General features: G+C 45.6%; 1 protein-coding gene across 1 annotated transcript; it reads left to right on the top strand.

The window, feature by feature from the left end:
- Positions 1 to 6,953: 6,953 nt before the first annotated feature.
- On the top strand, positions 6,954 to 8,651 carry LOC117580555 (protein regulator of cytokinesis 1-like). The gene has a single exon (XM_034267155.1). It carries the CDS (start codon positions 6,954 to 6,956, stop codon positions 8,649 to 8,651), a length of 1,698 nt encoding a protein of 565 aa, XP_034123046.1.
- Positions 8,652 to 12,772: the final 4,121 nt, after the last annotated feature.

Genomic DNA, 12,772 nt, shown 5'->3' with positions numbered 1-12,772 from the left:
TGTTGAATTTTTCAGAAGAATTTTACTGCTGAATTTTGTGTGTACATTTTGTTGGTGAAAGGTTGTTGGTGTATTTTGTTGGTCTATTGCTTGGGTGCGGAGAAAGTGTACAGTGTCAGCATAATTTGGATCGAATACAGATCACAGAAAACAGATTACAGAATTTAGATTAGAGCCTGTGCTACATGTGGCAGCTCAGGCAAAGCAATGACAACCCATTAGGCGGGGGGCAGGCAAAGCCGCAAAATCAACATGCAAAAGAGCGCGACTTGCGCCCAGGCCAGAGTTAATCAATCAGAGTGGAAAAGCGCTCTGTGCCACAGTGGCAGCCATGTGGCAAATGCGGCGGAAACAGCTCGCCAAACTAGCTCCATAAATTTAAGCCTCGGAATGGCGCGCAAGTTGCCGGAAGTATTTGGAACTGGCTCCAAACGGAAATACAAAACAAATTTCCCACAGAGACAGACACAAACTAGCAGCGAGTGTAAAAGAAATTAATGAAACAAAACGAGCAAATTGTAAGCCAAAAACATAAGGAAGAAAAAAGAGAACTCTCGACAAACGAAAGAAAGTCGCAACTTTGATATGCTTTTTACTTGCTTTTTACTCGAAAATTGAAGGGGAAAATGCTGGCAATGAGAGTGTGACACTTGCAACTAGCAGCAGTTGTTTCTGCCATTATTTTTTAAGTTTGAAAGTAAGTTTGAAGCGCTTAAACAATAAACTAAAGACAAAAGCAAGTGCGCGAAAAACAATTTGAAATGCAACCACTAGAAGTTGGAAGCTGTTGAAAATAAGTTGAGAATTCAGGCAATTTATTGAGAGTCGGAAGAGCGAAAGATTCAGGATTGTAGAGTGAAGAATGGAGTCTAGAATAGCGCCAACTAGAAGATAGACCAGGGACAGCCTCTTCTGCACAGACAAGGCAGAATAAAATCGATTAATAAATTTGTAAGACTCCAAGAAATAATATTTACGTCATTCTTAGAACCTTTAACCGCAAATACAACAAAAGTTAAACTTCAAACGTTCCCACTAAACTCTCCATAACTGCCCATCAGACTTTGTTTTTTTTTTGTTTTGCTTAATTTGTCTTGGAAATTCGCTTACATAAAGCAAAGCATAATTATGCCTCTCCACTTGTTAGCCACCACCAAATCTCCTAATCCAATTATGTATATCGATGGCAAGTGGACCAACCAATAGTTCCGGGCAAGGGCAGGACAGCCTGCGAAGGGTATTCTCTGTGTTCTCTTGCTGCTCCTTTGGCTGTGTTTTTCTTGGCAAATGACAAAATGGCGCCACTTCCACATCCGTTGGAGCAATAAACATTAATGCGCAATTAATGCTGGGATGTCTGTCTGTCTGTATCGACTAAGCCCTGTCCCCTCGTTGTGCTCCCTGCTCCCTTGTGCAAATCCCTCTGCCAGTCTGCTGTGATTAACGTTTGGCGCCCGCCCCATCCTGCCTTATGGCCATTGGCATTGGCATTGGCGTGACAAATGAAATCAAGACAGCAACTAGCTTGGCCTTTGATGTTACAGCAGGAAGTGAAAGTTTGTGTCTTTTTGGGCCATATGGTGGGAGCAGCTTGGAGCCAGCCATGTCTTCGAGTGTTGACAGCTTGTTAAGGCAAAGCCTCGCCAGCTGTTCGAGTGTCGAGCATTCTGCAGCTGCTCCTTCGGTCTGCAACATTTCCCTAAGCTGCTGCTGGCCGTTGCATGTTTGCATTTCCCTCAACACATCTCGGGGCCGCTCTGCAGCAGAGCTCTGCCTCTCGTGTAGGTGGCTGCCTGCCACTTAATATTCGACAATGTCTGCATATGGCCGTTGTAAATTTATTGCCTGTTTGTTGTTTGTGCATCCCTCCGCCATTGAACCACGGGTTTTCCCTTCGTAATGTAAAACAATTTTCTACACAAGCAACAAAAAAAGGAAAGAGAGTCCCAACTGTCTCGCTCGAGTGAACTTTATGTGTGGCACGTTTGGCAATAAATTTGGGTGCGGTGTGGTGCACAAATGGCTGCTTAATCCTCCATTTGCCATTGAGATGGGCTGCAGATGGATTTATTTCGGTCTGCGGTTAACACCTGTTTTTCGTCTTACTCTTACTGGCGTGAGTCTGCCCGTGAGTGCGGTAATTTGATGGGTTTTCCCTTTCCTCTTGAGGACACTCCGTGTGGCGCTCTGCTGCTCTGCGGTTGAATGCTCCCAAAGCGCCTCCCCTAAGTCCCCATGCCCTGCCCCAGAGACAATGCTTCCTTAACCCCATCTCTGATCAGCAGTATCTAACGCTGCCAGCTCTTTGTTCCTTGTGTAAACAGACAAAGCATTATCCCAGTTTTGTGTGTCATTTATAACCCTCATGGCCGAAACGAAACGCAACGATTTATTTTCGTGATTTTCGTTTTTGTCTGGCGCCAGTCAAATGTTGATAAATGAAACGCATTTCATGGCATCCGTTCTAGCCTTTTGCATAGTCCCCTTACACTCCTTTGGTTATTTCTGTGGACATCTGTTAGTTGCAATTTTGTCAGCTACATTTGGCAGCTGGCAAGGTTTTTGGCTTCGACCATAATCACAGGGCGACGGCGGCGTCTAGGAATCAAATCAACGTTTTGCCATGACAACAAACAGTTGGCTGCGGGCTGACCCTTGGACTCTAGGACCAAACTCTAACCAAAAGCAAATAGAACAGAACAAAAATTAGTCAAGAAAAAACAGCGCAGAGCGCAGAGTGCAGAGCGCAGAGAATTTTGCCAACGTCAGTGCAAATACCGCAGTGGTTTTTATTGCCATTTTGCTTTGTGTGTGTGTGTGTGTTTTTTTTGTCCCTTTGCCCCGTGCCCCACGAAGTATGCAACAGCCGGCGCCGCACACATTCGTCATCTGTGTATGAAAAATTGCTGTACCCGCCGCTGCCTGTTCTCATTGATTTGATTGACACTTTTATTGACACATTGTTGTTTGTTTGTTGCTGGTTGCTGGTTGCTGTTTGCTGGGACCGGGTTTTACGACCTGCGAAAGCCTTTAAGCCAATCGAACAGAAATTCAATGAGCTGCGGAAACACCACTCGTCCTCGAATGAAAGTTTCCAGCATTTACAACTCGCAATTTACTAAAACTTTCATCTATTTAATGCTCTGCGACGCACATCAATCGGAATTAAAGTAAAAATGTCATAAAAGAAATACAGCCAAGCAGCAGCTAAGAAAATGTGCTGCAAAATGTTTAGAGCCATTCGAGTGGAAAATATTTACAATATTTATGGGCTATTAGAGCGCGGGGTTTCGCTTAAGGAAAACTGCAGAAGCTGCTTGTCTGTGTTTCATGGGGGCAGCTCTTGCAAGTGCTTTAAACTTAAACCACAAGTTCCACAGAGCTTCAAGCAGCCCCCCGCCCTGTTCCCCCTAGTATTTTTCATGGTCGCAAAAGTCAATGTGTTTTTATGCGTGCCAGCGGAACAATGGCCGGCCCCCCCCGAGAGTACCGCATAAAATATGACATTTGCTGGCCCTTTGTTTGGCATTAATCCATACCAGAATGTACACAGCATTCAGCAGGGTCTATCGCTTGGCAATTAATCAGGCTTCATTTTCAGTTAATCGCGGCCATGATTTGCACGCAATAACCCATGGTGCATGCCACATTTACTACGCTCTGTTCGCCTTTATTCAATTTTCATTACCATTAGCTGGGTCCTGCGGCTCCATGAGGTAATCGACAAACGGCCAAAATTATATTTGCAAGTCCGGTCAGTGCGGCGGAAATAAAAACTCATTTTAATATGCGCCGCCGCCGCCGCCGCCGACGCTGCCACTTTCTCCGGCAATTTATTGTTCCACTGCCCCGTCCTTGACTCTGAGCCACTTAATTACACATTTAAATTCCAACTGTGCCGACTTTGAATGGTGCAGAAAAATAAAGACAGAAATAGAAACAGAAACAGAACCGCGATTGCGGTTGTCATGTTGCGAGTCGTCTCGTTATGAGAAAGCATAAACAACATGGCGCCAAAAAGAAACATGTACAAAAAGGCACAAAGAGGTTAAGAATTGGGTAATACCCTAGCTGAAATATTGGGAGTATTTTAAGCAGCAATTAATAGCAGAAATCCATAGAAAATCTCATGCGCGCTTCAAGCGAAACTTCTCCTCATTTTGGCAAGAGTCATGACACCCCCCTTGACAGGGTATTCGTTGTCCAAGGCCAAGGCAATTGAAACTTCAGAGTGCGCGTTGGCCATTACCAGAATTTGTCTGAAATCAGCAAGGACATAATGTAATATTATAAAAGGCCCACCAAAAGAGAGAAGCATGGAGGAAAGGGCATTTAAAGTAGTTTCGTAATATGCAGCGCCATATATCATATGAATGAAATGAAGTTAAAAGACACTACAAAAATATTAGCAAGTAAGAATAATAATCATAAAAAAGAAGGCATAAAGAGAAAGGAATTTTGTGATATTAAAGGAAATGCTGGCTCATGAATGAGCAAAAAATAAAGGGAAATTCGTACTTAACAAATGAGCAAAACAAAATATTTTGGATACAATTTCTAACTTAACAAATGAGCAAAATGGAAACTGTAGAAAATGATTTATTTTTTTATTTATTTAAATTTAATTAATTAATTTAATTATTTAAATTAAGTCATCAAGTCATTTGTCATTTAATTTAAACAAAACGTTTATGGTTACCTTTGCCAGCAAATAAACCAAAAACCAATATAAATTTCATGAATTTTACTCAAGTCAAAACATTAGTCATTTATGCATTTATTCTGCAATTCATTCGGTCATTAGTTCTACAATTAATGTTTCTATTTGTGGTTTATTACTATTATTTCTGCCATTGTTTAACCTGCCAATCTGGGTTCTTTTTTTGTTACTATTTCCACTATGGATAGTCAGTCCTAAGGGGAAATAATATTAAAATTGCCAAATGGTAATGGCTTTTCTTTTGTATTCAAATAGTGGCATGGAAAAGTAAATTCCTTGGGGGTAGTAGATCCTTACAAGGCGCAGAAACTTCCCTAGAAAGAAACCCCTTGAAATAATAGAGTCCTCACCCCAACTGACTGCCGCAATCAGCTTTCTCGCGCATTAATTCTTGGGGGCTACGTACCCGGACCCTGCCATTTGGCATTAACTCCCCTCGCCCCACCCTCATATGAAATTAGTTGTCTGGCAAGGGGCATTACACGCACATTAGGGGTACCTCATCGCATCTGCATACATTTTGGATGTGGGCTGCCTGGAAATTGTTGGCTTTTACGATTCCCCCGCTCGCTGCTCAGCTCTGGCTCTGCCTTTCCTTTCCTTTCCTACCATTCCCTCATTGATTTATTTGGGCATAGGCTCTCCACCCTACTCTCACGCCCGCTCATAACTGCCTCTGTGTGTGAGTCATTCATTGTTCGCTCACGCATTTGGCTGCCTTCCGCGTTGGCTTTTCCTTTCGCCAGGCTTTGCTCCACTCCTCCGCTGTGTTCCGCTTTTTCCTCGCATTGATTCATGGTAAATTTATGCAAATTGCCTGGTATTCCGTTTCCCTGAAAGAGACTACGCCTTCGCCTGCTGCTTTTACTGCTCCTGCTCCTGCTGCAACTCCAGCTCTTGCTTCCCCTCCTGCTTTTTCCTTTCGTAGCTTCTAAAAATAGACAACCACGCCCCGCGTTGATTAGCCGCTGACCCCAAAAAAAAAAGCTAAACAACAAAAAGTCGAGCATTGTGTTTTTTCTTTGCCTCACAATTGAATGGTTAATTGTTCCAGGCTGCATTTACAAAAGCTGGCTGCGTGGGTTAATGCTGTGCTGGACAGCATACAGGGCGTATGCGTCATGTACATTTTGCACGCATCAATGGCTCTGGGGAATGGCTGCGGAGCAGCAGAGAACTTTTGATTGCTGAGCTGTGTGTGTGCTATTTTGGGATAACTGTTTTTGCTGTTTTATAGTCCAAAACTTCCCCCAAAACACACACACAATGACGTTGACATGTTGCTTGGCCAAGAAAAGCCAAGAAACTTGTGGGGGGGGAAATAAGGGTAGGAGCTGTGGATGCTTCAAGCTTGAAGGTCAATATACTCCACACTCTTGAGCACTTTCTGCTTGTGTGTGTTTTGTTTGCTTTGTGTTTGTGTTGTGGCAAGCACAGACTCCAGCACTTGGTCACCAGCGGATTTTGAAGCAATCTTTTGCGGTTGTAAAATCAATTCGCTGCTCCTGGCGCTGCATCTAAGCGCTGCACTGAGCGATGACTTAATCCATGGCAAGCCGAGTGGCGGGAGGAACACTCTAGAACTCTGGCTAGCTCAGAGCTCAAAGCCAAAGTCGTAATGTAATTACAACAATGAAATACGAGACACTTGACCCAGATGCCACCAGCCACCAGCCACTCGCACTCCCTGAACCCCTGCAGGACCTGGGGACATCACCCACTCGAAAAACAAGTGACTTCCGCACGATTGGACAGCATATAAAAAGGTTTCCTTTCTTTTGCGCCTTTTGTGTTATGTTTTCTAATGAAATTGAGCAGCAAGAAACGAGTAAACGGAGCAGGCAGGGGCTCAGAATTATTGCACAGCTTGCAATATACACGGACGACGAGGTCAATGTGTTTCGTTGGCCATAAAGTGGGGCGGTTCAAACGGGCGTTCAAAGAGCTTTTTACGTGCAGTCAGAGGAGTCAGAGGAGCAGCCAGAGCCCAGCTCCAAATGGAAAGTTACGCAGTTGAGAGAGAGGGAGAGCGGAGCTTCTGCTCGAAGCGAAGGCAACTCCCATTTGAGGGCCATTTCATAAATCAAATGTTGCTTCGAACTTGCCCCAGCAGATAAAATGAAACTCTAAAGATAGAGCGAGAATCTGGAAAAAAACACAGCAACAATCGAGTTTTTAGTGCTGAAATAAAATCAAATAAAACGAGAAATAAAACCAGAAAATTTCGTAAGCCATGACTGAGGCAACCGTCATTAAGGAAGAAATTCTAGCGCTCACCGCGGAGCATGTGGAACGGCTGCATGCAACGTGGTGCCACATGTTTCATTCGCAGACTTGCGTGAAATATCTGCACAGATTGAAGCAGCACGCGGAGGCTTTCTACAGCGATTTGCTGGAGGAGTCCGAGGACAAACAGGCCATCATCAGTCGAGACATTGCCGCGCTGCAAGCGGAGGAAGTGCAGCTCCTGGGAGAACTCTATGGCGGCGATGCTGTGGAAGAGCGACCCGAGAATGTGCCACTGATTGTGTGGCAGCTGAAGCTGGAACAAACCGTCGAGCAGCTGCGCGAGGAGCTGCCAAAGAGGCGCGCGGAAGTGCAGGAGCTGCAGCTGCAGCAGGAGGCACTCTGTGGGGAGTTGGGACTGCCGCGACTGCCGCTGCTGTTGCACCCCTTGCCGCTGCCTCAAGAGCTGACAGCATTCCGGCAGCATCTCGAGCAACTTAGCTCTGAGCGTGTGGCACGCACAAAAGTCATGAAGGAGCTGCAACAATCCATCGAACAGCAACTGCAGCAGCTCGAGAATGATGCGGCAGAGCGGCGTTTGTGGAGCGAAATAAAAGAGGATCTTACCACAGAGACCTTCGAGCGGCTGCGAGCGTTGCAGCAAAGATTGGCCAACCAGTGGCAGGAGTTGCGGGAAGACATCGATGCCACACGCGAGAAGGTCCTTGGGCTGTGGCCACGCCTTGAGGAGACAGACGAAGCCAGGATGCAACTTGTGCGCGATGCCACGGAGTACACTCAAAGCACCCGCCGCGTGCTCCAAGAGGAGCTGCAACGCTGCCAGCTGCTGTTCCGTGGCCAACTCAAGACCATCATCCAGCAGCTGCGTGTGGAAATAAATGAATGGTGGGATCGCACGCTGAAGAGTCGCCAGGAGCGACTGCGCTTTGCCAGCTACTACACGGACTGGTACAACGAGGAGCTGCTCGAGCTCCACGAACTGCAGCTGGAGGATCTGAAATTGTACTACGAAAACCACAAGGAAATCTTTGAGCTCTACGCCAGTCGTGCGGCACTCTTGGCACGGCTGGAGGAGTTGGATGCCAAGTCGCATGATCCCACGCGGTTTCAGAATCGCGGCGGGCAGTTGCTCAAAGAGGAGCGGGAGCGCAGGGATATTGCCTGCAAGCTGCCCAAAATAGAGCTGCAAATCACGGAGCTGGTGCGGGTCCATGAGGCAAAGTGCTTTGGTCCCTTTCTGGTGCATGGCGAGAACATATTGGAGCTGATGGGCAGGGAGCGGAGGCACAATGCTGCGCTAAAAAAGACGCCATGCTCGAAGCTGAGATGCCAACCTACTGCTGCCACTGTGCAGTCCAAACAGGGCTCACAACCTAGCCTCAGAATGGGCTGCCTGAAGAACAATTCCACACAGCAGCAGCGTTTGCTGCGAGCTGCGAAGCTACAGGATTCCTCTGAGCTTGTGACGAGTGAAAACGAAAATGTGCTGGCGGACTCCTTCAAGAAATTTACACCTTCGAGTCGCTCCTCGCTGCTGCCGGCTCCACGCAACATTTTGGGGCAGCTCGACAGCAGCGGCAACATTTCACAGGGAAACACTGGGACTTCACAGCAGGACTTCAAACCGTTGAATCTACCCACGCCACGTGCCAGTCGCATGTGGCTGAAGCGCCCCAAAGATTAAACAAGTTTTGTTTGCGTTTTAAATGTTTAATTTTCAGACAAACTTATGCAAAACTAAATGTACCCATCAACTACAGGGCATGGCCACAAGAGGCTTATATTTTTTGGTGTAACAAAACAAATGGCAACTCAAATTTCATGCATACTCCATGAGCAGAGGCACAAAACTCTTACTACGCCTCGTGGCGCCACGAAACGCGAATTCGCGGCACTCAATTGCCAAAGTTTTTGGCGCCAAAATGTTGAATTTTTTATTTGTGATATGCTAAAAGTTTGGCCCATTTTATATAGATTGCATTTCCGAATGGTTGATTCGATCGTTTCGCTGTGTGATTTGTGAGCCAGGACAATCAAGAGCGCGAAGCGGCACATGAGCTGTAAATTGAATTAACCTTCAGCTGGATGGTCGGATGGTCGTAAAGTTCCCCGTCACGGCACCCTGTGGCGTGTTCCTTCCGCTTCCGTGGTCAACCCACGCCCAAAAATGACAGAGAGCACTGAGCGAGGCCCAGATAAAGTGCTGCCAAGTGGCTGAGCGATGGCCTGGGAATGATAATACTCGTAAAAGTGGAAATGTAAACACGTATGTTGTATGTACGAGGCACAATTGACTCCCCGCGGTTGCTGCACAACAATGGCCGGCACTGGCCTGGGCCTGGCTCTGCCTTTTGGGGCTCAAGTTAATTGTGTTGCTGGCTGCCTGGCAGTTGCATAGGGTTAATCGCTTGTGTAGAACGGAACAGGAGTGTATGTTGCTCCAATTGCCACAAAAGATAGCGCACGAGACCATTGTGTGACTGACATGTTAATTAAAATTGCTCATAAGGCCTCAGTCCTCCTGCCATGCCCTGGCCTGTACTGTCCTACCAAGTGTATCTAAACGCGGGCAACATGTCGCCAGGCACAACAAGTGTCTTTGCAGCATGTGGCCAGCAGCAGTGATGCTGCGCCTTAACGGCAACAATGCTGCACCGCCGCTCTTTACGTTTTTTGTTTGCTGCTTTGTTTTTGCCGCCCGATCTGACTCTTTGACCGCTGAATTTTCTGGCCCACTGCCCACCACCCTAGCTGACAGCCAGCGAAATCAATCCTTCTCTCTCTCTCTCTATCTTTCTGGGTTTTCTCTGCTTTCACTTCCGCTGGCGGACTCATTGAATGTTTGTTAATTTTATAAATAATTACCTGCAATTAGGAATGATTTTTTTGCACGGCCTCTACCCACTCCTCTTGTCTCGTCTGACCTGCTGGTGGCATTTATAGACTTTGCTTTTGCTGCTAGCGCCCAAACTCTGGCCAAATGTCCTGCGGCAATATCAATTAACTTGAATGCCAAATGCTAAATACAGACACGAGCTGCTCCAAATTAGGTTTCAAGTGCCCTGCCAGCCACCTGTGCAGACATTTGCCCTGAATCGCTCATACATTTTATGTTAATTACCCGAAGACACGTTTAAGGGGCATTTACACAAAACACAGGCTCCCACATGCCTGTATTTGGCCTAACTGGTCTGGCCTGCAAAACGTTTAAGCTTTTAAGAGCTTGGTTACGAGTTGAGGGTTGGAATGGGAAGATCCGAAAATAGGAAAACCAAAGTCCCAGGTGCAAGGAAAACAAAAACAATATTGTTTACATTACATTGTCTTTGCTTGGAGCTAAAAGCTGAGAGAGATGCGTTTGCTCTCTTCTTTATTACCTTATATTCCACGCTAAGCCGCTTATTTTCTCTCTTATTGCGAAATATGCATTTGCTTCTTCTTTGCTCTTCTAATGCAAGCAAACACATTTGCAAAAAACTCAAACTCTTTACGCCTTTACTCACTCATCTCACTCATCGCTCTCTTGATGTTGGAGAGGGGCGAAGATAAGTAACGGAAACAAGTGTCAAAATCGAATAAGATATCAATTAGGAAACGCATTACTAAGAGAAACTCCTGCTCTTAGGCTTTGTTTCTCGAACGGTCCTCTCTCTTCCTTTTTTTTTGCCTAGCGATGCTTTACTCCCCTCTTCAACCACTTGCCAATCCCACGTACACAACACTTTCCCCTTCTCGCATTCACCGTTGCATTAACAAGTGGTCACAAGTTAAACGTACAAACGATCGCTCTCTTGGAGTAGGAGAGGGTGACCATCAAAGTCAATGTCAAAGGAGAGCAGTTAGAAAACCGCATCAAAAGGAAAGCATGGAATGTTCTAGAAACGCCACTTACTCAAATTTTTTCGGCCAAGCGCGTGTTTTAAAGCGGCTCCGCGTTTCGGGTCGCGAAAAATCGGGAAATGGATGGAAAATCCATCGGGAAAATGGTCGCGCTATTGTGCAGTGTAGTAGCCATACATATATTTATATAGTGATTACAAAGAAAAGTCCAGAAAATGTGTTTGGTTGCAGAGGAAAGTTCCTGATCAAGAGCAGCGGCGGAATGTCGTCTGCAAAATGGCTACAAAGGCGAAGGCAATAAGAAAATTAGTGAAAGTCAAGTGTTAAAAGTGTAATTGTTCAATATATAAAACTATTCTATGCATATGTACATATTTACATATGTGCATCTTTTTTTTCTGAGCGTCTTTGTGTGTGCAAAAAAATTCACAAAAGGTGGGAAGTATGCCCAAAACGGCGCGAAAATGTGCCTCTTTCCCGCTCCATCATGTTATTCGCATAGGGAAAAAGAGGAGCAAAGAAACGAGGAAGGAGTCGACGCTCTCATATGCCATTGTAAGGTGAGGCATGCCAAATCTTGCTGACCTAAATATCTTTCGGTGGTGTGTCTGCCAGAGCTTCAGGCCTGCCAGGCCACACCTTATATTAATATACCAAAAATATTTTGTGTGGGTGCGTTTGTGTTTTCGTTTCGTAAATCGTTCGTTCGTTCGAATCGTCGCGCGGTTTACCGATTCTTCTTGTGACGTCACAATGTGGAAAAAGGAAGGGCAAATAAATTACTTGCGCGCCAAGCGGTAAGCGTTTCTTTTGCAGTTTTTGTTTACTCTTTGCATACGTTTTGGTTTCTTTTGCTCTGTCTCGCATGTAAATGTGTGTGTTGATCAGGGCAGTCTCTTTTTCTGGTGTGAGGGCAGTTTGCAATGCTTTTCTTATCGGTAAATCTCTTTCAAAGAACATCTTTACTGTTGTTAATTACTCTGCCCCTTATGAGCTAGGCCTGCTTTGGGTACTTTATCATTACTAATACCCTCACCACATAGTAGTAGGAAAGCAACTCCTAATTATGCGTAGAATATGTAATACGGCTGTCACTGTCCCTTTGAGTGTAACACGTGCGAGTAGATTTCTCATCTTCTGGCTTCTCCTTTTGGCAATTGTTATGCCTCGGTGCATGCTCCACCTTCTGTTCAGGCCATTAATTTGTTTAGTGTCATAATTGGGTCGCAGCTTGTAATAGACCAAGCTGATTTCCATATTAATTGGTCATTAGGTCAGGTGCGGAAGTGTGGAAATGTTCGCTCCTTTGTGGAAAGTGCATTAACATGCGGCACTCGGTTGTTGCTGTTGTCCAAGATATCGGACACACGCAGTGTTTGTGTGTGTTAGAGAGAGTTAGTGGTCAGGGGGTGTTGTTGTTTTGTGTTTGCGGTCACCCCAAATGATGTTGCCCGTTGCTTTGGCAACCGCAAATTGAAGCCTACCCGCCAGAGACCAGAGAGAGGAGTAAAAGTGCTAAAATCGCTGCTCATTTTTGTTCTCAGGGAACAGGGCGAAAATTTGGTCATAAATCAGTTTGTGGCCAACTTGGGGGAAAAGCGTTGGCAAAAAGTTTGTCTGCGTTCCGGTCCTGGTCCTGGTCCTGTCGGTGGCAACAGATGCCGGGGGGCGATTTTAACGAGGCCTAATGGAAACCGCCGGCTAATGAGGCGAAGGTGGAACTCAACGCAGTCCGAGCATAAAATTAAATATTAATATTCAATTAGAAGAATAATTATTGATTTCTCCCCCATGGCAGCAGCGGCGTTGCTGCTTTTTTCATCTTTCCTTGTTGTTTGGTTTATGGCAAAGGGAAAGGGTTGAGGGATACAAAAACAACTGCCACGGCGTGGCGTGTCTCATTGCCATTTATGTAGTTGAAGCTCATCTGCAAGCGATGCACGTTAGGACTCTTTTTTTATTACA

This window comes from Drosophila guanche, unplaced genomic scaffold (assembly GCF_900245975.1).
Source record: "Drosophila guanche unplaced genomic scaffold, DGUA_6, whole genome shotgun sequence".
Classification (NCBI taxonomy): Eukaryota; Metazoa; Arthropoda; class Insecta; order Diptera; family Drosophilidae; genus Drosophila; species Drosophila guanche.
The sequence above is the reverse complement of the archived record's forward strand: the minus strand, read 5'-3'. Positions and strand labels throughout refer to the sequence as shown.

Coding starts and splice junctions, on each gene's coding strand:
- LOC117580555 (XM_034267155.1), top strand. CDS start 6,954: ATGACTGAGGCAACCGTCATTAAGGAAGAAATTCTAGCGCTCACCGCG.